Source organism: Meleagris gallopavo, chromosome 3, assembly GCF_905368555.1.
Source record: "Meleagris gallopavo chromosome 3, MGAL_WU_HG_1.1, whole genome shotgun sequence".
NCBI classification, from domain to species: Eukaryota; Metazoa; Chordata; class Aves; order Galliformes; family Phasianidae; genus Meleagris; species Meleagris gallopavo.
The window spans coordinates 25,401,838-25,426,341 of NC_139406.1; the positions used below are offsets into that span (position 1 = coordinate 25,401,838).

The 24,504-nt window shown below is 40.4% G+C and overlaps 3 protein-coding genes across 6 annotated transcripts in view; 1 reads left to right on the forward strand and 2 right to left on the reverse strand.

Moving 5' to 3' along the window:
* The first annotated feature begins 314 nt into the window (after positions 1-314).
* On the forward strand, positions 315-6,839 carry FASTKD3 (FAST kinase domains 3). The gene is made up of 6 exons (XM_019613838.3): positions 315-1,749; positions 2,966-3,051; positions 3,647-3,809; positions 4,567-4,636; positions 5,626-5,740; positions 6,561-6,839. The coding sequence occupies exons 1-6, from the start codon at positions 315-317 to the stop codon at positions 6,657-6,659; spliced, it is 1,968 nt and encodes a 655-aa protein (XP_019469383.2). The 3' UTR covers positions 6,660-6,839.
* Positions 6,831-15,923, reverse strand: CFAP90 (cilia and flagella associated protein 90). Of its 2 annotated transcripts, none has more exons than XM_085220471.1 (3): positions 15,676-15,923; positions 13,952-14,068; positions 6,831-7,774 (listed from the first exon to the last, which is right to left on the reverse strand). In XM_085220471.1, exons 1-3 carry the CDS (start codon positions 15,847-15,849, stop codon positions 7,688-7,690), a joined length of 378 nt encoding a protein of 125 aa, XP_085076597.1. In that variant the 5' UTR covers positions 15,850-15,923; the 3' UTR covers positions 6,831-7,687. The 2 variants fall into 2 exon arrangements, with proteins under 2 accessions (XP_085076597.1, XP_010706821.1); XM_010708519.4 differs by having other exon boundaries at positions 6,831-9,161; positions 15,676-15,904.
* A 7,388-nt stretch (positions 15,924-23,311) lies between these two features.
* Positions 23,312-24,504, reverse strand: part of ADCY2 (adenylate cyclase 2) — a 203,550-nt gene continuing 202,357 nt past the window's right edge. For 2 of the 3 annotated variants that reach the window (XM_085220468.1, XM_085220469.1), the window contains one exon: positions 23,312-24,096. In XM_085220468.1, the coding sequence (XP_085076594.1) occupies positions 23,944-24,096 (153 nt within the window). In that variant the 3' untranslated portion in view covers positions 23,312-23,943. The remainder of the gene's footprint in view (positions 24,097-24,504) is intronic. The other variant, XR_014882352.1, reaches the window with a different exon arrangement.

Sequence of the window (24,504 nt, forward strand, 5' to 3'; positions counted from 1 at the left end):
GCTTGGCACCCCGGCACCCCGCAGCCCGGCCCGGCAGCCAGCTCGCTTCGGGGCCCCGGTCCAGGCGGCAGCGGGGAGAGCAGCGCCCGAAGCCCCCGGCACCCGGCTGAGCCGAGCCGGTGAGCGCCGGAAGCTCCCGACGTGCCGCGCTGCCCGTCATGGCGCTGGAGGTGAGGCTTTCTCGGGCCCGCGCCGCTTCTCCGCCGCCCCGAAGGGCCGAGGAAGGACGAGGAGCGAGGGGGAGAGGCGAGGGCTGGTTCGTGCGCTCACGTCTTTTTCTTCTAGGTGTCTTCTGAGGACACGCTCGCTCCGATATGGCTTTGATCAGCCTGAAAAGCTTCCACTTCTGTTCACCCGGCGCACCAGCGAGCAGGCGTATTTTGATGACTCTAAGCAAAAGCTTGAGCTTCGTCAGCGAACGGCGAAAGCCCCAAAGCTATCGTCCCACAGCCGTGAGGGTGCTGTATTCCAAGGACAAAAGTCGGGATGTGTTTTGTCGGAAAAACCACGTGCAGCTGCGGATGCGGTCCCTTTCTGTTAATGAAAGAGTGCATCTCTGTGGGGATACTGGGAGCAACACTAAGGCTGATGAGCGGTGGATGGAGGAACAAGTGTTCTTCAGGACATTGAAAAGCCTCCGTACGTCACAAGAGATTTTTAAGTTTCTTCGCTCCTTGGAAGTTATGTCTGATACTATGGCATCGGGAGCCCTGCAGAGGATTTCTGAAGTTGAGGTGGATGGCGATGGCCTGAAAAACCCTGAAGATGTGCTAGAGAATGAAGTTTTCAGGGCATTATGCTTTCAGTTTGAATTTGAATCCTCAAAATTGTCCAACAGCGGGCTGCTGAATGCACTGCAAGCTTTGATAAAGCTACGTGTAGATCCCCAGAGTACACTGATAGCACGCTTGCTTTCAGAGAGTGAAGAGCGGCTTGCTAACAGAAAGCTGACTGTTGACAATCTCTGCTCTCTTGGAGAGAGTTTGCTTGAGTTGAAAGGCCCAAGTTGTGCTATGCTGGAACAGATAGTGAGCCGCATGCAAGAAAAAGACATTGAGAACTGGAGTCCTAGGGAAATGGCGATGGTTTATAAGATACTGCAGGTGGTGGTCGGGGAAAGGGAACAATACTGGGACTTGCTAAACAGAATGAACAGTGCCACTTTAACCATAGCTTACCAGCTAAGTCCAAAGCTTACAAGTGTAATACTGAATTCACTGGTGGCTCTCCATCAGACTCAGGTAGTTCCCTTAATCTTAGCACTATGTAAGCATTCTGTGAAGCACGTTCCTTACTTTACTGACGATGAGTTGGTAAGCGTACTGGAAGCCTTCCTGTTCTTTGGACACCGTGAACAAATTTTTACAGAAGCACTGGAAAAGCATGTTCCCAAGTCCATCCCTACTATGCATCCTGAAACTGTCAGCAAAGTCATGCAGTACTGCTGTCAAAAGAAGATCCTTTCGAAGCCTATCTTGGATGCAGTGGCAGAAGGTTTCATTTCTAATGCTGACAGCTTTACCACCGACCAGATTGCTGAATACATTGTCCCATTCGGGACTTTAAACTACCTCCCTCCAAATGCTTCTTCCTTGTTTAGGAAGCTTGAAACAATTCTACATGCTCGTTTTAGTCAGTTTCAGCCTCATGCCTTGTTGAATCTGCTGCACTCATGTGTTCTTATTCAGCGTTATCCAGTCAATTTTCTGCCAAAAATATTTAGTCCCTTTTTCCTGCAAAAGCTTCAAGGTAAGAAGCAGTGTTTCTCCACCAGCACTTCCCATTTCTCACTATTTTATGGTATGTCTGATCTTGTCAAAACAACAAGGACCCGATAAGGGTGACTGGAGAAAAGTGATCAGGAGGCTTCCTTGTCACAGTTGCAATTGCCTTTCAAGTTGCATCATTTGGTAGAATTTGAAAATTGAGCTGCAGTCTTAAACAGAGATTTCAAATTCCACAAAAATTGTATTTCATTTAATCCCACCTTTGCAAAAAATACCACCCTGCTGATTTCTCTGTAGTTGTCCTTCATCTTACACACACTTTTTTAGATGCTTCTGCTGGGCTGCATTGCATCCAGCCTTTCAGGTGAGTTTAAAATAGAACCAGGACTTCATCTATCAATTTTCCCACTCTGTCCTTTCAGGATACAGATTATTATATTTTTGCTTTCAATTTGGTTTTATTTCCCTTCCATATTGTATTGTAATCATCTTCTGAAAACTAAAAAAGATACATGGATAAATCTAATAAAAGATATTGTGCAGTGCATAATTTATGGCTTTATTAAATAAAAATAAGCATGTAAAACATAGTAGTGTCATAATATACCAGCCTGTCCTTAACTGCTAGCTTTTATTTTAAAATACCTAGATAAAAATGTGAATTGTGTTCTAAGGCTCGCATGTTTTATTGATTCATAAAGATTGGTGCTTTGCCCTACTTTATAAATTACTTTGTGCTTTAATGTGGTTACATGATGCTTCTTCCCACTGGCATCGTATCTGCCAACCACACCTCAGGTGGTTCTGTTCTGTGCCCCTCTTTGTTCCATGCCCTGAGCTCCTTTCTTTTCTGCTTGTAGTGAGCACTACAGCTCCATCCTCAGAGGGTTTCAGGAAGAAGATGGAAATGCATAATTGTCCAAGATTTCAACTGAAGTTTACGCCTTCCTGTAGAACATCTTTCATTTCTCAGCTCCTCCTTTTTTCTTGAAAGATTCTAACAGCCCCAAGATTTTGCTGATTGTATAGTTCTTATGTTGATATTTCTGTCAGATATATCAGTTCCTTATTTTTCTAAATACATCATTTCATAGCTGATCTTTCTGTTCATTCATATAAAGATGAATATAGCTTCTCAGCATGTTTAACTGAATTGCTTTTCTTAATTTCTGCATGACAGCATATGTGAAGTTACCCTGCTGAAAGTAAACCTATAAACTTGAATATTGTTGTTTCAGCTCAGCCACCTGGTTTGGACAGAGTTGTTGCCTCCCAGCTAACACAGCTTTTTCTAACTGTTACCCTGGAGTGCCCATTTTATAAGGTATGGTAGATACGATACTGGAACTGACACTAAAAGCAGCTGATGATGTCATTAGGTATGAGCACATGGATAGAAGCTGAGGGCTGTCTTTCCTGTAAAAACAATGGAATTGAATAAAACAGCCTGTATTTCTTGGTGTAAATATGAAGTATTTCAACCTGTTTGAATGACTGATCCATGTGTCTGTTAGAAAGAACTGACTACCTGTAAGTTCAACTGCATTCTGTGTATTACTTTTCCATCAACTATTACCTTTTTTTATGTTTGGTTTGTAAAGTCTTGGAGCACATAAAAGATCAGCCACTTTGATGTTGGCCTGATGAAGAGGAATGGAAACAGTTGTGCATTTCTCATGAGCAATACATATTATTCAGCATGATAGCACAGAAGCTTGCTGAGAATGTTTGGGGGTGGGAGTGATTGGTTGGTTGGTTTTATTTTCCAGCAGGTCTTACCTCATGCTAAGGCTTTCATCAGACATAGCTTTGAAATGCACCGAATATACTTTATTACATTGTTGCAGAATTATTTTGTAATTCCTGAAAGGTTATCTTCCCTTTTCTTTTGTCTGATTGGGTTTTCTGTCATTCTATAGGGTCCCAAACTCCTTCCAAAGTATCAAGTAAATACCTTTCTCACAACTCACTGTTTTCTGGATGTTCACCTCTTCAAAAAGGTGAAGAGTGGACTACTGTATTTACTGAGAAAAAGAATATATTTTTCATCAGAGGTATCAACACCGTATTTCTATACAGTTGGTAAGTAACATTAGTTCTTTAGACTAATTAAATGTGTACTTATGCTATCAAAAATTCCATTTATTTTCTAGAAATAAAAAAATATATATATATTCCCTTTGTTTGCATCCTTAACTGTGCAAAGATGGAAAAAGTACCTTGAATACAAAGAAGGCTCTGTGGAAGGTTTGAAATGGGAACTTTAGCTTTGCACTTATAGTACGTGCAGCAAATACCGTAGTTGTACCATTAACGAAGCTACAGACCTTGGCCTTGCTTTTACAATTGCTTATGAATTTGGACACAAGCAAGTTATTTTTCTTGTGTTCTACCTGCCCCTTTTATAGATAAATATGTAAGTGAATGGGACACTTTCCTGCAACCTAGTCTAGGATACCCCTGCTAGCAGGTGGTTTGACTAGATGATCTCCAGATGTCTCTTCCAATCCCTACAATTCTGAGATTATGTAATTTTCAAAGTGATTTTTAACAAGGAGAGAAAATAACTGCAATGTTTACTCACCTAGACTGCTCTGAAAATAGCTGCTAACTCAGCTGTAATTTATTTTTACTGCCAGCTTCCCTTTTCCTTGTAAACAATTGTTTTCATTTAAAGCAAAATGAAATGCCACTGTGGCAGCTGCCTAATCTTTCTGCTTTGGTGGTGAGTAATGAAAGGGAGAGCTGGAGAGCTGGCAGCTCAGGGCATGAAAATCACAATAAGATGTTTGTTACATGAAATGGGTTTTAATTTCTCTCATGATTTTATCTATACTAGATATTGAGATTAAATTAGATGAAGAAGGCTTTATGTTGCCTGCTACTCAATGTGAAGAAGTACACACACGGTAAGAGAATAAAAGATGTCACAGGTAAAATGCTGGTTAACACTGATAAAGAGTATCCAAGGTAAACCCCTGGCAAAAATAAAAGTTACTTGGAATTTTGCATTGATCTCAACAACGTTGAAGTTTCACATTACAACCAAAGGCAAAAAAAGACAAAGCTGGTAAAATGAGAGATCTGTACTTTTTCCTGATTGTCTTGCCTCCTGACTATAAGGTATTAAATAATTGGTCTCTCTACCCAGTGACAGTTAGGATCAAAGAGATGTTGGTCTGACTTATGTTAATCTATTTTGATCATGTTTAATTATTTTGCAAATTAAAATCAAATTAATTGGGAGTGTCTGCAAGGATTTAGCACAGTCTATTCCAGTTTTAGTTCACAAATACATTTGTCTAATAGATCCTCTGAAATAAGAATATTTGCCACAGATGCCATTTGCATTGAAAAATGCATACACATTTAAAAGAACAAGTTAAACATGGATTCTTCTGAGAATCCTTAGATATAAATGTAGGCACCTTGCCTTTGCTGTGGTTGCAATTGCAGCCAAGTAGAAAAAACATAACTGCAGTCCATGATGCTTGCCAACCACATATACAGGTTTAATTTGAATCACTAATATATTGAATAAATTTAGCTGCTAGATATTTCCAATATGAGACAAGTATTTTGCTTGTTTTTCTGCTAGAAGAATTCAGAACAGCTTACTAATAGTAGTGTTAAAACTATCAAATTCTTATCATTAACTTGTGTTGTGATTTTTCTTTAGAGCATATAAATCTGCTTTTCAGATAAGTTCTGCTAAACTTCAGTCTTTCCCCTCCTTCCCTTTGAGTAATTTATATTGTCCTAAAGTAGGCAACTCCCAGCCTGCATTTAATTCTAGGAGGTATTTTGGAATAAGAGGAGGTACTGTCTAATCCTTGTTAGGAATTACAGCAGTTCTAGTGACTAAATGGACTGACTTTTTTTCTGTGCTTGATTTTAGAATTGCTCTCTGTGTTGATGGTCCAAATAGGTTTTGTGTTAATAGCCATAATCTGCTGGGAGAAGAAGCTATTAAACAGAGGCATCTTCAGTTGCTTGGTTATAAAGTTGTGCAGGTAAAGTCCCTTGACAGTTTTTATTCTGGCTAACAAAACAAGTGAAAAATGATTCTTCTATGATGTTTAAAACTGTAGCTGCAATCACTTCCTAAGGTAGGTATAATACTGCTCTTTCTACATGATGTTCTCTTTGCCTAGCTTTTGCCTTTTTGAGAGTTCATTACATAAACTCATTTTTTTTCTTGGATGAGTTGGTACTTTCTGCCTATACAAATGGTGACTGCTTGAAAGAATATTTATCTGCAGTGATGATAGTTCAAATTTTAACTTAACTGAAAGCATTAAACAGTTTGGAAGGATCATGGAGTGGAAGTGACCCTGCCATGGGCAGGGACACCTGCTAGAACAGGTTGCCCAAAGCCTTATCTAGCGTGGCCTCAAACACTTCCAACACAACTCTGGGCAACATCTTCCAGCACCTCACCTCCCTCTGTGTGAAGAGCTTCTTCCATAGATCTAATCTAAACCTACTCTATTTTAGCTTAAAACTGTTACTCCTTGTCTTGTCACTAATAAGAATCTGTCTCGAGCTTTCTTGTAGGCTTATTTTCCCTTTATAAACACTTAGCAGATAAGCCTAACTAGTTTATATTTAACATAGTTTAAACTGTAATAAACATCATTATTTGCTTTGCAGTAACCTCTATTCATGTGATTTCCCCCAATATTTACAGATCAATAGTAAACTTAGGAGTAAATGTTTTATTTTAAAATGCAACTCTGATGTGTAATTGCATGTCTATTTAATGAACGTTAAACTTAACTCTTGTTGCTTATTAAAATATATTTCCAGCAATCATTTTGGTTTCATTTCCAGGTTCCATTTTTTGAAGTAGAAAGTATAAATTCTTGCAGAAAAATGGCAGAATATCTACACAAAAAGATCTTTCCTCATACATATGGACATGGCTGCTGACAATGGAGAATACCACTGTATCACAGCTTGACCTCCTGTACCATAAAGCGTACATATTGTGCATGGGAGAACAATTCTAATAACTCCATGTAAGATGATTTCAGCTTCTGAATGTGTGACCTTCCAATATTTGGAACAATTAATATGTAAAGAGTAATAAAAAGCAACATATTTTCTTAAGTTTTATGTAAATATTTATTACGCAGTATTAATAGATAAAAGTACCAAACAGTCACTACTGCATTTTCCTTGTACTTTCACTGGTTTTAAATCACAGCTGCCAGAGGACAGATAAGCTATTTAAGGTTACTAGCTCTTGCTGAACGTACAGAATGTGCCATGTTATGTACCAATCAATCAGGTTTTTTTCTTGACAGTATAAAAAGAAATTATACAATTTATTCCCAGCTTTTTGTATGTTGTTTCCAAGTGTTTTAGAAAACTAAAATTTGCAGTAGGTGCACAAGCATCACTAGTTTATTGCACAGGCTTAGGAGCTGTAGAGTGCTGATCACTAAATAGCACTGCTTTACGGAAAATAAAATTTTTATGAAGGTATTCTTTTGACACTGAGCATGAAAAGAAGTCAGTCACTCACCCGAATGAGAAGTAAGCCATAGGAGTAAAAACATGTGAAAAACATTCAAAAGCGAGGGTGAGATGGTACTGAAAGAGAAGTAGATGACATAAGCACAGGTAAGTAAACTAATGCTGGTATCTTGCTAAGTTACACTCCTTTGGTGGAAATCATCTGGAGATGCACATTTCTCACAGCGGCCAGAAGGTGGTAGTGTTCTCAAACATCTTAGTTATTTGAACACAGATGGTTTGTAAGTATAGTGAGACTATTTGAATGAAGTAATTTATTTGTACTGCCTGTACCAAACTAAAAATAATGTCTATAGAATATGGTCATATTTTATCTCACTTGTGATTCTTCACTTGTGATAACCTTGATAAAGCATTCTGGCGTTGTTAGAAAACATTCCTTTCTCACTTCATTCATACTGTGCGTGATTCCTTTTCATTCAGTGCTGCTGGATTTCCTTAATGAAGTATTCATTGTTGAAAAGGAACGTAGCAGTTTCTGCCCTCTTGTCCACAGCCATTACTCCCTGAAAGAGGGGACATTACAAGCCACACATACTGAAAGTGCCAAACACCTCTAAGAATGGACTGCTCTGTGTACTCAGCTCCTCACATCACACCAAATGCTCTAGCAATTGCCTAGTTCACTGCATATCCAAGGCCCCAGAGGAAGTAGTTATTTGTATTATTTTTTCCTAGCAGACTCATTTCCTATTTAAGTATCTGACAGAAGTACAATGGCAGTCAATGCTGTGGCCTTCCCATCCCTCTTAAACAAGTGTGATCGGTCTGGCTAAATGTTCAATATCAGTATCAATATTGCTTCAGCTTTAAACAACAACAGGATGAATGGTGCTGCAGAACCACAAGGATGCACACCCTGCAGAAGATGTTTCTTTTCCTGAAAATATCTTAAAACTCCACTACTAGATTCAATGAGAATAGAAGGAAGGAGGTGTTTAAGTGCCTTTAGACATTTACCTCTAGACATACTTTAAGTGACTTGTGTTGTTGGGTTTTTTTGATCCTTTCTACCAAACTAATGAGTTATTGCTCTCTTAGTAGTAGAGCACTGGGTAAGGGACCAAAAGTGATTTTTCTTGTGACAGATCAATCCTTCTGACAGCATTTTTCTTAACTGATGTCAGCAGAATGGATGCCTAAAATTATTTAAATCAAAGTTTTAGTATCTTCTTACATACTAAGCACTGAGAAGTTCCCTTTAACTTGACTTCCACTTGAACTCTAATGAAATTCCTCACTACTTCTAGAAATCAGATCTTTAATTACTTGCTCATCCATTTTGGAAAATCTGGGTTGAATTACTGATTGAATTACTGTTCTACAGAAAAAAAAAGATGCTTACTGATTTTGTAGGGATAAAGAACTGTAAGTATTAAGAAAGTATTAATACTCTGAGGAGCAACTTTAATGTTAATTCAGTGAACAATTATGTAGTTACTGCCTGAAATAGCACAGACAGCTGTGGACCCAACATTTAATTTCCAGTGTTGCTTCTTAAAATGTGCAGCTTTTGTGGATGTTCTACATGAGACTTCTATGAGACTAAAAGGAGAAAACATAGATTTGAATCAGCGTGAGGAAAAGTGCAGTTATTTCATATAAATCATTTTCATTAACGAAAACTCAAAAGAAAAGGCAGAAGCACTATTCTGCATTTTGACTTGTTTCTTTGCACACAAATATTGCTGGCAGTGTCAGCTATAAGAGATTTTAGCATGGATCCAGTCTTGGAGAAGGTTTTTCCAATAAGCAGGTGATGCCATTTTTCCTGTAGAATTCTGCCTGCACACAATTAATCCTTGCATGACTTCGGATCAGCTGCTCTGTGTGCTTACTTCTGTGTCTCCCATACTCTGAAGATGACAAAACAGCGACAGGTCTTGCCATTTCCTGTGAAAATGTAACATTCTCCATATGAGAATATCACAGACTGAATACTTGGCAGCTAACTACTGCTAAATGTACTGTGCCTGGGGGCAAGAGAACAGATGGAACTGTACAGCATCTGCTATACAAAGGTATATTTATGTAGCAGTGATCTGCACTCTCATGTTCCATTCCTAACCTAGTTTTTTTTTTAATGTATATTAATAGTATGGCTGGATGATGAGAAGACATGGAACGGTGCCACACCACCACCTAACCTACATACATACATACATACACACACCCATCCATCCACCCACCCACACCCCTACACACACCCTTACACACACAAAACATACACACCTTCACACCCTGTGTGATTACTGGCAAAAGTAAACACCACATTACTGGAAAATGGCACAGATTTCATTTTTTCTTTTTCTTGTGCACTGACTTGCACAAATATGAAAACTAAAGATTTGAGTACCTTATTCCAGGAGCACGTTTGCACAATTCAGTGATATCACTACACACACACACAAAAAGCCTAAATAAAAACTGAACAACCACTACTGGCCCATGCAACCTTTCCCCAAAGGACATAAAACATATGCTACTGGATTTCTGCACAATGAAAGGTTTTACTAAAACAGTTTGTAGCTCTAAGATTACAGAAATAACTGCTCTGCAATTATTTATAAGAAGTGAAATTGTTAAAAAATAATCCATCCAAGACGAGATTATTCTAAGCCTGTCCTTAATAAAGTGCATTTTAAGTGGCCATACAATTACTATCTGCAATCTGCAGTTCCTTCCTGTGCTGCAGCAACAGGGAGCTCTGGAGTCAGAAGGGAAAGGCAGGCAGGATTTGTTTGTTTTGCTTTCCCTAGCCAAAGGTCTCAGATTTATCAGGCTGCTTGTATGTTTGCACACTGGCTAACACAATAAGCCTTGATCCCCAACGTATTTGCCTGGTACTACAACATAAATAACATCTACAAGGAGAACCAAAAATGCAGACCCCTCACCACAGCTGAGGTGCAAATAAATGAGCTCTTTGCTACAAGTCTGAGTCATATTAAAATTTATGATAGAACCTCTGAAGCACATGAACCACCACATTTCCTGTGAGAATGCAAGATGAAACAGGGGTACAAATAGCCTCATAGCAGGGCAGTCAGGTGTAACATATCCTGAAAGATGGACAAATCTAAATCTGATTGTTGGAAAGATGCTATAAGCCTTTTTTTTTTTTTTCCACCTCAAATAAAAAAGAGCAAGCAACCATTCTTCCTTCAACTCTCCTGCCAGTTCACCTGCTTATCTTGCACTGCCCCATTAAATGCCATTCAGTTCACCAGCTTTGAACCCCACCACAACAACAACAACAAAAAAAATCAACAGATGAGAAGAATGGCAGGAAAAGAAACATTAGACCATTTTGTCCCCCTCTTCCCACCTGTGGATAAACACTGGAGAAATTACAGAATCTTTCATAGAATCATAGCAGACTTTGGGTTGGAAGGGATCTTAAAGACTATCTAGTTTGAGCCTCTCTGCCATGGCAAGACAACTTTCTACCCAGTTGCCCAAAGCCCCATCCAACCTGGCCTTCAACATCTCCATTGATAGGGCATTCACAGCTCCTCTGGGCAGCCTGTGCCAGTGCCTCATTGCCCTCTGAGTGAAGAATTTCCTAACATCAAATCTAAATCTACCCTCTTAAGTTTAAAAATGTTACCCTTTGTCTTATCACCAAACACCTTGATAGAGTCCTTCTCTCTTGTAGGTCTCCATTAGGTACTAGAATGCTGCTCCTTCTCTTCTCCAGCCTGAACAACTCCAGCTCCCTCAGCCTGTTTTCATAGGAGAGGTGCCCCAACCTCCTAATCATCTTAGCGGTCCTCCTCTGGATCTACTCCAAGAGGCCCATGTTCTTATGCTGGGGACCCCAGAGCTGAATGCAGTATCGCAGGTAGGGTCTCACAGAAGCAGAGCAGAGAGGGGAATCACCTCCCCTGCCCTGATGATTCATGCTTCTTCTCGTACAGTTCAAGATACAAAAAGTTTGCTTTCTGAGCTGCTGACTCATACTGAGCTATCAACCAAGATCCCTAAGTACTTCTCCCTCATGCCTGGCCTACTCTGTATCTGTGCTTGGGATTGCCCCAACCCATGTGTAGGACCTGGGCCTTGCTGAACTTTACAAGGTTTGCATAGGCTTACTTCGAGCCTGCCCAGGTCCCTCTGGATGGCATTTCTTCCCTTCAGTGTAATCAGAAAATCCTGAAAACTGAGGATGCACTCAATTGTACTCCCCATGTAACTGACAAAGATGTTAAATAGTTTTAATAGATTAAATAGTGTCAATCCCAATACTGACTCTAAGGAACATCACTTGTTCCTGGTTGTTACCTGACATCATGTTGTACACCACAACTCTTTGCAGCCATCCAGCCAATTCCTTATCCACCAAGTGGTCCATCTGTCAAAGCTAGGTATCTCCAGCTTTAGAATCAAGGATGTTGTCCAAGCTGGTATCAAATGCTTTGTACAAGTCCACGTAGATGACATCAGTTGCTTTTCCCTTATCCACCAGTGTTGCAACCCTGTCATAAAGGCCACCAAACTTGGCAGGCATGATCTGCCCTTAGTGAAGCCATGATGGCTGTCATCACTCAGCTTCGTGTTTTCCATGTACCTTAGTATAATCTCCAGGAGGATTTGCTACATGATCATACCAGACACAGAGGTGAGATTGTCTTTGTAACATCAAAATAGCTTCGCTAGCCAAAAAAGATTTTGCTTGCCAATGACTAGTAGCGGTATGTGACCATAGGTAGTTCATTTTTCCTTTGAGTAAGTAAGATTATATTTTCAGTATCCTTGGTAGCACAACACTGACTATGCAGCAGTATTCCATGATTTTTAAGGTTCTGCATTCAGCAGATATCAAATTTTCCACAGTTGGCTGGAAAGTATGCCATTATATGCCTTCACAGCATGTAATTCTATCACTGTTAACACTTGAAATCAGCAACAGCAACCATGTGCAAACACTCTTGCTCTAGTCACTGCATTATGTGCAGCTAAACTGAGCTATCTATGACTGTACTGTTGGATTCCCAGGGTGTGCCCACGCTCTGCAGGAAAGGAAAGGCATGCTTGTAGTGATTTGGGTTTTTTCCACTTCAAAAAGAAGTGTACTGTAAAGAATTCCACCTGTCTCCTTTCAGTGTTGTATTAGAAAGATGTCAATTTTGGCACTTTTATTTATTATGTTTCATAAAATAGTTGGTATTATACAAGGTCTGCGAGAGCCATTGAGGCAACTAAGGAGCAGGATCTGAGTACATGACCTGCATTTAGTTATGGGTAAGTCCAGTGCTGGGTGTCATCCCATGCACGAGGATCATGTTGCATCATTCAACAGCTGTGGCTATGATGTGCCTCCATGCTAATTAAAGGACTGGATTAAGGGACACCTGTTCAGAACAGTTCCCATGCAGTCACTTGTGTGCACTGCCCAGCAGGACTTCTACGCATTCTGGCCTATAAGCATTTGCTTTAGCAAGTAAACTTTTAAAGAAAGTGACTTGCTGGAACTGAAGGGAAGCAAAATCTGAGTAAGAAAGAAACCATTAAGATGCTGCATTAATAAAACTGTTTTTACACAAATGTCTCACTTGGATATTGGGTTTAATGCTGGCTAGGTGGTGGAGGGATTGGCTCATTTTTCATTAGATTGGTCATTTACATGGCTTTTGGACTCATGCAGATTCGCAGGTGAGTTACTAGGCAGGAGCAGATAATCTTAAGGAGGACTTCTGTGATTCCTTTGAATGTACCTAATATTCCCTGCACTGTCTGATAGAACTGAAGGGGATTATGACTGTGCAGTGAAATGTCTGGCATGTATAGCTGCTATTTAGAGGAATTATAAGCAGTGACCTTTGTCCCAAAATCTCAACAATTTTACTTCACAGCAATTACAGTAATTTCAAGTTTTTCTCTCTATCATATCTAACACAGGAAACAACTCTTAGCCTATCGTCATTTTTCCATCTTATTAATCCATTGCAGTTTCAAGGACAACTTTTTTTTTTTTTGACATCCTCTGTGTCTGCGTGTGTGCATACGTATGTATTATTCATATGCTGCAAAGAAAAAGTATATCTTTATATCTAAGTATATATATTACAGTATTCCTATTTTCAAGGCAGCTGTTCAAAAACATCGTTGCATACTTCCTTACTTATCAGGCTACACACCAAACCCAAATTCTTCTGTCCTTGAATGCTTTTGCTTCAGTTAAACTTTTCCAGGCATGTCTGTGGCTGTCTGATTGACCTCTCCTTTGCATGAGCTCCCTACGAATTCCCTTCCTGCAGGGTAACCCATTTTAGAGACTTGGGATGTCTCACCAAACATGGATTCACACTGTAAGGTGCAGGGAATGAGGATATCACAGGACTGGGGTTGAGGTGGAGCCCCTAGCTCCAGCCCCCTCACATACAAGTTTTCAACATCGTAAAAGTAGCTGCAGGACAACCAGAATTGCAAACTCAGGAGGCACAGACTGATCACTGAAACTCTTTAACAGAGGGTTTGGCTCCCTGTGCACATCTCTTTCCCCTAGTTTTTAACTTAAATAAGGTTTGTGATCTGGAAATCTAAGAAATCTAAAGGTTTGTGATCTGGTAATCTAACACAAAGGGCAAGAGCTAGCTCGGGTGCCTTCACTTATCTCCAGCCATATCAAAATGTATAAAGTACCTTTAACAAAAATAATTTTGAAATTATCGAAGGCTTACCTCATCATTAATGTTAAGACCACGGCTCCTTGCATGTTCTCTGTCGCATCGGTGAAGTTTTTCGTTGTAACCCTCTGGTCTTTTAAATATGGAATCATAAGTGGAAACCCCTCCTGTCTTTAGAAAAGGAGAAAAAATGGCTAAATAACAGTTCTGTTTAAATTCATATGATACAGAATACATACAGAGGATTCAATAATAAAGCACTGGACACATAACATTGGAGTATGACAACTGTAATACATCTGAGCTACCATTAGCAGGCTTAGGTCATTCTTCTGAAATAATGTGCAATAAAAATACTGAATGATATGTGATTTTTTATTTTTAATCTGGCTATTTTTGAAAGTTCACTTTTTAGCAAATTACCTCAATTTTTCTCTGCAATCTGTTGAAACAGAAAATCTGTTGGTACAGAAAATCAATTTGGAATGAAAAATGTGAAGGTGCCTCACAGTGAAACCACCATTTAATTTCTAATTAAAGCAGAACCAAGAAGAGTTCAGAAACCTGAGTTACAGCTGAATAACATGAAAGATCTGATCTGCTAAAAAATGCATTAGTGAAATCTAATTAAAAAAAAAAAAGTGGAGAATTTCAAATACAAAAAGCATTCTCAAGGAAAGAAGGACAAAATCCCCTGCTGTAATATGCTGTCAGTTGCTTATGTTCTTCATTAAAAAGTCAATGGATAACTGGTTTCTGACTTTGGGACACATGCTAAAGCATCTTTCTCTATTTCTCTCTGCTTTGGCCTCTGACATATAGGTTTCATTTTCTTACGTACTTTTTTTTTTTTTTAATTTTTATTTACAAACATTGTTACTGGGAGTGTGAAAGCAAATTTTATATTGTAAACAAAAGTACCAGCATATGGTTGTTAATTTCATGCAGATTGAAGAGCCATTCTCCCTGCCAGCTCCATCAACCCCAAGTGCACCAGCCAAGCCCTCTGACCTTCCCTAGGCCTACTCCTTTTGTGCTCTGCCTTACCAAGTTCTGTTATGCACAACACCACCTGTGCTTCTTAACATCTGGCACGTTCCCAAAGCGATGCTGAAATACACAGGACTGAATCTAAAATGGCAAATCCTGTCTTTCAACAATGCCACGCAAACAGTGCTGGCAAAAGAAAAAAAAAAAAGTGTCACAGAATCATAGAATCATTAGGTTTGGAAAATGTCTTTAAGATCATCCAGAACCAACCATCAGCTCATCCCCACCATGCCCACTAACCATGTCCTTCAGTGCCACATCCACATGGCTGTTGAACACCCCCAGAAACTGTGACTGCACCACCTTCCTGGGCAGTCTGTGCCACTGCCTCACTGCTCTCTCTGAGAGGAAATTACTCCTAATATCCAACCTGAACCTCCTCTGGCATAACTTGAGGCCATTCCCTCTTGTCCTAATGCTGTTACCTGGGAAAAGAGGCTGACCCACACCTGACTGCAAACTCCTTTCAGAGAGTCGGAGAGATTGATTAGGTCTCCCCTGAGCCTGCTCCAGCCTGAACAATTGTGCTTGTGTCCTTAATCACTGTGCAGCCACTGGGCAATCATTTATCTGCTTTCTGCCACCATCCAGTGACACTTTCCCCTACTATCTTTTCCCCCTCAGCCTGTAATTCACATCCTGGAAACGCCAAACTCCTTCCCAGCCACAAAGCGCTGCTGCTCGGTGCCCAGTGTCCCAGCTCTACCCCCTGGCCAGCCGCCCCTCACCTGGGCCACCCGGTGGAAGTAGCTGAGCTCCGCAGGGCCCTCCCGCCGGGGCGGGATGTAGCTGAAGGCAGACAGAGAGGAGATGGGAGGTGAGCGCCTCCTCCCCAGCCCTCTGCCGCCTTCCTCCACGTCCCCTCCTTGCTCCCCTGCGCCCGCTGTGGGGGTGGACGCCATATTGCCGTTACCCGGTAACGCTCTGCGTCTCACGGCGCCGCAGAACGGGTCGGCGAAGGGGAAAGCGCCAGGCCTAGCACCGGGAGGGGGGGAGGTGAGGATGTCTGACAACGCAGAACTCTTGGCCCAGGGAAAAGCTGTTCACGTATTAAACCTGGAGATGCACATTCACGAGCACGATGCGGGAGGTTTCAGCTCGGCTTTAAGCAGCAGTCTCAGAGCCTCCTCACTGGGTAGCGTGCCTTGCACCCAGCCCAGCATGGCCTCCAACACCTTCCTCCTTACAGCTCCTGATTCGTTCCTGTCTCTGGAGGCTGGGGAAGAAAATGAGAACAAAGCTGGACCAAAAGAGATTTTTATTTATTTATTTTTCCCCAAGGGGATCTTGCACTTTGCCAAAATTCCCTTCCGTGGGGGCATTTTCACACTTGGAGAGGCTGAATAACAAACACGCCAAAACATGGTATTTCCAACAGAACGAGGCGTCTGCATCTTGAGGAGCCTGGAGTGTCTTCTGCCAACACTCAGTGCCGAGCTAGGCATGTTTTTCTGAGTTTTAGCCCTTTCAGGTTATATGATTTGAAATCTTGCATGCTCACTTTGGGGCACTGACAGTGAGCAACTCCCAGCTGCAACCTCAATAAACTGATAAGCTGTAAAATTACTCTACCCCAGTAACACCTGGCTCCTAGTTTCAATATTCTCTTTTTTTTTTTTTTTTTTTTTTGCTTATTTTATATTAATACACACATGTAACTGGCTGTTTTCTTTGCTCCTGTACTGCTTGGAGATATGTGACTAGCTTCATTTTGTGCCCTGGCACAGGCTGCCCACAGCAGTGGCCACGATACCAACCTGGTGAAGTTCAAGCAGTGTTTGGACGCTGCCCTCAGACATATGGTCTCATGTTTGGGTAGTCCTGTGTGGAGGCAGGAGTTGGACCCAGTGAGCCTTAGGGGTCCCTTCCAACTTGGGATATTCTATGATTCTATCGTGCTCCTGCTCTTTTTGGCAATTGCACTATTAGTGCCGTAGGTGCAATACTGCCATTATTATAATTGTTAGTATTTTTTTGCAAGCTGTTTCGAAACAGGAGTTTTTCAGACGTCTTGATTTTTACTGAACATCAATTTAAAAACAAACAAAGCACTCAGGATACCTAAATCTTCATAACCAATTCCTGCAGGCATGTTGAGCCCACATATGATGTAAACTTCCCATCTCTACTATATGGCTTCCATTCTCCATTCACTAATAAATTGAATAATGTAGCTAGCATCTTGCTTCTTTTCTAGTGCAATGGAGATAAATTTGTACTCTATAGACTTTTAATCATTCATGACAATTTCCATCTGCTTATCTAATAATATCTCTCTACCAATTTGGGTTCTCCTTGTAACATTAGTCAAATTACTACAGAATATGTGAGCAGTGGAGTTTTAAACAATAGTTGTCTGACATCAGCTTCCTACACAGAGATATGTATGCCACTGCGCAAGTGCTGTTTTGTAGTTTAGTACGAGCACCAAGTGACTGCAAACCATTTTATAAAAAGCAGTTCAGCTGAAGCTGTAGCTGTAAATAGAGCCACAAGAAATTGTTCACCAGAAGTCTAAACTAAGCTACACAGGATTTCTGAAGTCACATTTGAAATGTTTCTCTCTGATTCTGCTCTCAGTGTGGCAGACGAGAGATTTGAAAAGATGAAAGAAGAGGTATTTGCAAGTTTTCCCACCAGGGTCAGGTGACCTCTCAGCAGCAAAATTGAGACTGGTGCTGTGAAGAAGCAATAGGAAGCAGTCATAGGATAGGCTGCCTATCTCCAGGACTGGTGCCTCCACATGCTGGGTTTTATAGACATGGAAAACACTTCAAGACAAGAAGAGACATCTATGATCTGGTGCCAGTTGATTTCCACCTATCTCAGTGGGGAAAATGTTTCTTAGTCTTTAACTTGGCAAGACTGATTGAGAAGACTTAAACTAGGATCGATGAGGGAAGGGGATACCATTAGGAGCACTGAGGGTATGCCAAAGGATGATGTGGCACTCTCTGAGGGTAGCAAGGCTAATGGGATCATCTGTGTCATTCCAAAGAACACTACATATTCAGGAGCATTCTGAAATGCTCAGATACTAGTGCACATAGTATGAGAGACAAGTGGGATGAACTGGAAGATTTGTTCCTCTCCCAGAGCACTGATATTATTGTGAGACTTGGTGGGATGAGTCCCATGACTGAATGCTGGGATGGAAGATTTTCAGCTGCTCAGGAGGCGTAGGCCAGGCAGGCTGGGGGGAGGTGTTGCATTGTACGTAAGGGAGAGACTAGACTGTATGGTCATTGACATTAGGGATGATGTGACAGAGAGCTTCTGGATGAGGATTAAGGGGACAGGTAGCAAAGTGGAAGTTGTTCTAGGTGTCTACTGTCTACTGCCCACCCAGGACAGTAGCACAGAAGAGCTGCAGGCAATTAGGGGATATTTTGGGATTGATTACCTCGTCTTTATGTGAGACTTCACCTTCACCTTCCCAAACATAAACTTGGAATATCATACTATCATGACAAGTATGTCTGAAAATTTCTGAAGCATAGGTAACATCCTGTCACAAGTACTTAGTGAAGCAACTATAAGAGGAGCCACCTTGGGTCTGTTGTTTGAGAATAGGAAAATCCTCCTGGAACTAGGGCAGAAAAAGAAAATACATGAGCTTTAGAAGCAAAGTCTGGCTTCAGAGGGAGAGTACAAGGTGGCAGTTTGCATCTGCATGGAAAAGTGAGAAATACCAAAGCTTATCTTAGTTGACAGTGGCAACTGTGATGTCAGACATACAAAAAATATTTTTCTAAGTATGTCGGTAGCAACAGGATGTCTAAGGAAAACATTGGACTGATACTTGATGGTCAGCTAACAAGTAGGGATGAGAAAGTGGTGAAGGCATTGAATGACTTTTTGCCTTAGTTTTTAGTATTAATGATAGATCTTGGACTACCTGGTCTTTTGTGTTGAATGACTGTGACCTGATAAACAGTGACTTTCTATCGGTGGTCACAAAATTATAAGTGCATGAGAGAAGATCCAGGAAACTACAGACCTAGTAGTCTCATTTTGGTCCTGGAAAAGTTATGGAGAAGGTTATTCTGGGGATACTGAAAGGTATTCAAGGAACATAGCCACAATGGAAAAGTCCTCTAACCACTTGGTGGGTGAAGGAGAGTCATTGCACATATTTTTTCTGGAAGTAAGGCCTTTGATATTGTCTCTCATGGCATCCTTTTGGACAAATTGTGCAATGGTGTGATAAACAGGTTCACATTACGCTGGGTGATGATCTGGCTGAATGACAGAGCTTAAAGTGTCCTACATGTGAATGGGGCTACATTAGACTGGCAGCTGGTCAGTAGCAGCTGGTCAGTAGCAGTATTCTCCAAGGCTTGGTTCTGGGGCCAGTTCTATTTAATGTTTTTTTATCAATGATCTGGATGCAGAAGCTCAATGCATCCTTAGCAGGTTTGCTGATGATACTAACCTGGGAGGTGGTGTTGACTGTGGAGGGATCAGAGGGTTTGCAGAGGGATCTAGATAAGATTGGAAGATTAGATATGATCAGTAGCATGAATTTCAACAAAGGAAAATGCCAGGTTCTGCAACTAGGATGGATACACGTACAGACTGGGAGAAGAATGACTGGGGAGCATCTCAGGAGGAATGGTCTTGGGGGTGCCAGTGACAGCACGAGCCAGCAGTATGCACTGGTGGACAAGTGGGCAAACTGCATTTTGGGGTGCACTGAACACAGCATAGCCAACTGATCAAAGGAGGTGATTCTCCCCGTGTATTTAGCACTGATGTGGCCTCACTTTGAATATTATGTGCAGATCTGCCGCTCCACAATATAAAATAAATTTTAAGGTCCTTGAAAGCATCTAGAGGAGAGCAACAAGGCTGGTAAAAGGACATTTGGGTTGTCTCATCTGGAGGAGGCTGAGAAGTGACCTCATTGCTCTCTGCAAGTCCCTAAGGAGGGGAAGTGCAGAGTGAGGTGCCAAGCTCTAGTTCCTGGTCACCAATGACAGGACATGTGGGAAAAGCACAAAGCACAATGCTTTTTTTTACTGTAAGAGTAATGAAACATTGGAACAGACTTCTTAGAGAGAAGCTTTCAGTGTATAAGAAACATTTGGACAATGCCCTCAGTAACATACCTTGGCTTTTGGTAAGCCCTGGAATGCTTTGGAAGTTGGGCTAAATGATCTCTGGATGTTCCTTCCAACTGAACTCTTTTCTCACTTCCGCTCCCCTCCCTACAGCTTTTATACTTTCAACAATGTCTCAAAGGCAGGATGACTGTTCAGAAATATCAAACTGGTTGTCGGAAAAACTTAGCAAGAAAATTCGTCAAATTAATTTGTGAGGCAAATGGTCACAGGGGAGATGATGATGGGACAGAGATGGTGACAGGACGGACTCAAGAAGACAGATGACATGTAACTAAACAAGCTATTGAAATGCAGAAAAAAACACAGTAGCAGTCTTCCTACTGCAAGGTGACATACCTGTTTCAAGCTGGTGGCACTTACAGCAGAGATAGCTAGGCAGCTGTTAAATCAAAGCTCAGCAATTCAGCTCCTGTCTTTGCTCTTTGGCCTCAGCATGTATCAGAATGCCATGTATTCCTGAGCCATGAAGGAGAGACAGCCTTTCCAACAAATGCTGTGAGCCATCATCCTTGAAAAAGAAGCTGAAACACAGATGACTCTAAAACTGTCCAGTTTCTGCTGTAATAGGTTTGGTCCTCAAGTCAAGCCATTCATTTCACACAAGTGCTTGTTTCTTCAAGGCCCTGAATGAGTGACAGTCTCTTGTAGGAGGAAAAAAACGTCATACTGAAGTACAACCAAAAGGAAAATTAATTATCAAAGGACAAGGTAATCATCATGCAAAACAGTAAATCTGTCAGTATATAAATATTCCTGATGATATGGCTAATTGTTTGTCCTGATACAAGGTTCTGAAAACAATATGACAGACTTTCAACACCTCTGCCTACGAATGTGCACAGCCTTCTGTTTAGAAATGAGCAGGCTGAACTGCTACCTGTACCTCAGTGGAAAAAGGTAAGGTCTGTAGATAGTTTATGAAGTAGATAAACCATTAAAGGAATATGAAGAGAATTAATAATGCTTTGCATACAGGATAGATAGGATGCTAGTGTTTGTTTCTAGAAACAGCATTTGGATAGCATTACTTTACAGGTGATCACAACTACTTCTGTAGGCAAGAAAAATATCTGCAAGCCTAGTCTTTCTTCCTGCCCCTTGGTAGTCCTCCATAAATTGGCACATAGAACTGTCTTTGATAAAGAAATCCAGCAGATTCCCAAAGTGTTCACGTTTGGGTTTCCAAGATCACAGTGAATCACTCTTATATTCATTGTGTGGCTGCTGCCTCATGTTGTTGAGCACTCTTGCATTCTGCTTTTGAAACTCATGACCTTTATGACTTGCTAGCAACCTGTGAACTGTAGCATCAACATGGAAGCTGTAGAACTCGAAACTTAAAGTTACACAGAAAATATGATTATCAGAAAACTTTCAAGTTCTACAGTGACACTCAAGTAGTGTTATATCCAGTTATTGTGGAATATAAAATTTCTGCAGGAGAGGAAGAAAGAGGATCTCTGGGTCAGTCTACACAAGGGAAGAATAACACAGTACAGACAGTAGATGTAAAGTGCTTTGGAAGACAGAAAATATTTATTGGATACAAATAGCTTCTTGGCACTAGAAAGATAATAATACTCAGCAACTAAAGGCTGGAGAAAGGATAATATGCACCCTTCTTTGGGCATCATACTACACGTATATTCATCTTTTGCCCATTTTTTTGTTCTTTAGCAGGATTTGGCTACACAGTAGCGAGAGTTAGAATGCAAGTACAAAATGAGAGAATACCAGAGTATTACAAGGGCACCAGAGTGTCACAGACAAGGGCATTATCAAGACGTTCTTGGAGGGCACATACTTATCTTTATACTTCATTGGACCGGTCAGCTCACAGCTATTCAAATAACTTAACATTTTATGGGTTACAGAAATATAATATACTTTAACTTTTATAAAAATTATAGAAAGAAGTCTATCAAATTAGGTACACAGTTTACTAATGGTGCACAGAATGTGCAAGAATACGAATGAAAACAAAACCCTGAATGTACAGGTTATACCTGAAAGTTGCACACAGATATGACAATACAATATAATCAACTTACAGGGTTTTCATCCACAGTAAGAAATAATTGCTTTGACCTGTAATAATACTAGAATGGTTTTAAAGGCTCAGAGTACATTCAAAATCTAATTTGTTTTCTATTTTTCCCAATTTAATTTAATTTTTAATTTAAGAAATAAAAATTCAGGGTTTCAGGGTGTCTGTTTTATTCCAAATGCAGACATTTCAAGATTGACTGCTATTCCAGTTTGCTTGAGGGCAGATGGCAGCTGTTGGTAACCTTGCCACACTCAATGAGACTGTGCAGCCTGATGCCATTTATATTGGGAATATTTTGGGAACTCTTTCTGAAAGGACACCAATGCAATACAAATGTATATAAATGTTTCACGAATATGAAATCTGAAAGATTGTTCAATGAATACTCTTTACATTTCAATACCATGACAGAAAAAATATTATAGCTATATTTTTAAGTATGAGACTTTTATTAATTTTGGTTTGTTAGCCTGTTATGATGACTTGTTAATATCATGTACTGATAATGGCAAAACAAAAATAATCTTTGTAGTGCCTTCAAAGGAGCATGTTTACCTGCTTTTTCAGTCTCTCACATTTGCTCATCTATGAAAATCTGCAAGTTACTATTCAACAAGATTTAAATTGATCTTGAATATCCACAAAATAGCAGTTTTTTGTATCTTCAAAAATAGACAGACTGTATCAATTATGTTCTGATAAATTTGATTATTTTAAATAGCCCATGAAATTGGGCACTGTAAAGATAAGTTAAAGGCAAGCAAGGGCAGATGAGGTGGTCAAAGTACAAAACACGTTTCCTCTTTCCTACAGCTTCTCTTAGTTACTGTTTAAGCACTGCAGGCCCATTGTAAAGTAGCAACACTGCTTATGTCTCCAGTATCCTCCACTTTGTTCTCCTTCATGTTTGTGGACTTGAAGTCTTCTCTGTCACCTAGGGACCAAATGACTGCAAAGTGCCTAGGATACTAAGAAAGATTGAAGACAATAGAGTTGATTCAATTTCTGAAAGGCAGTAGCAAATCTTACAGATATTAATGACCTAAGCTAAGGAGATAGCTGGCCACAGCCTGCTTCAATATCTAATCACTGAATAAAATATAGCAGCTGCAGCAGAAGATGCTCAGGTGTAGAGGTACAGAAGCCACAGAAGGAAGCAAAACTAAGAGACAGCAACAGTAAGACAAATTACATATAAACTTTTAATGAATTAACCTTACAAAAGACAATAGCTTCAAAACATTTGACACGTTTGTACAAAACTATTCCAGCATTGTCAGTTCTCTCTTCAGAAAGAATGCCAGCAAGCCACCCAACGTGTCCCTGGCTATGAGATGCAACTGGTGATCACATCCAACTCATGTGTGGATCGAGTAAACTTATTTACAAATACTGTATGCTTTAATACCAGATTAGTGGATGCTATGGGGAGCGACTGTATTTTCCAGAAAACACCATGCATCAGGAAATAGTATGCACCCCTAGCTTTATTGCCTTTTTTCCCCACGTTTGTCACCAACATCTCTTTTTAGTCCTTTCTGGATGAGTTACCTCCTTTTAATTCCTATTCCTTCTTTTCTTGTCTTGGAATAACTGTGCAAGTTGCAGTACAATCTTCCAGTCCTATAGTGTACATCACAACTGTCCTTGAACATAGGAATATCAAGGTGCAAAATGATGGCTCATGGGACTATTCTGCAGCCATATTAAAATAAGTGCCACATATCAGAAAATAGCACGCATGTTAAGGGCCAAATGTAGTTAAAAAGTGCGTGATACTTTCCTGAAAATATGGTATCAATGACATGTACAAACATTCTTCAAGATGCCACATTCCCTTGTGAAAGGGATCTTGTCATTTCTGTATGTACAAAGTATGTCTTCAGTTCTCCTTTTCCTTTTACATTTATGATTCCTCTGCAAGTGCTCATGTACCCCAGTGTTTGCAGGACATTGTTTGTCTCTTCTGTAACCTGCAACAGGACAAAACCAACATTGAGAAAAGAATGAAGCAGAAGCATCTTGCAGAATATGAAGAAATTATCTGTCCTGACTAACGGGACTAGTCAGTCTAACTGACTGAACCAAAACTGAAGTAGTGCTGCAAGTACATCAGGGCAGAGGTTGTTCATCAACAGCATCAGCTTTCTCAGACTAGTTGTGTTTCTTTGTGAAGCAAACAAGTATTTGTAGATATCACTGCTTTGAAATCCTTCCTATTTTCAGGCTTGACCAACACCTGGTATGTAACTGTACTTTTGCACTGTTTATTTCTGAATGTTCTCAATCACAGAGTCTGAGTGGTGTCAGTCACATACCTGGTGGGATACCAAAGTGCTGCAAGGCATACCAGGAAGAAAATTAAAATGTGATCCCTGAAT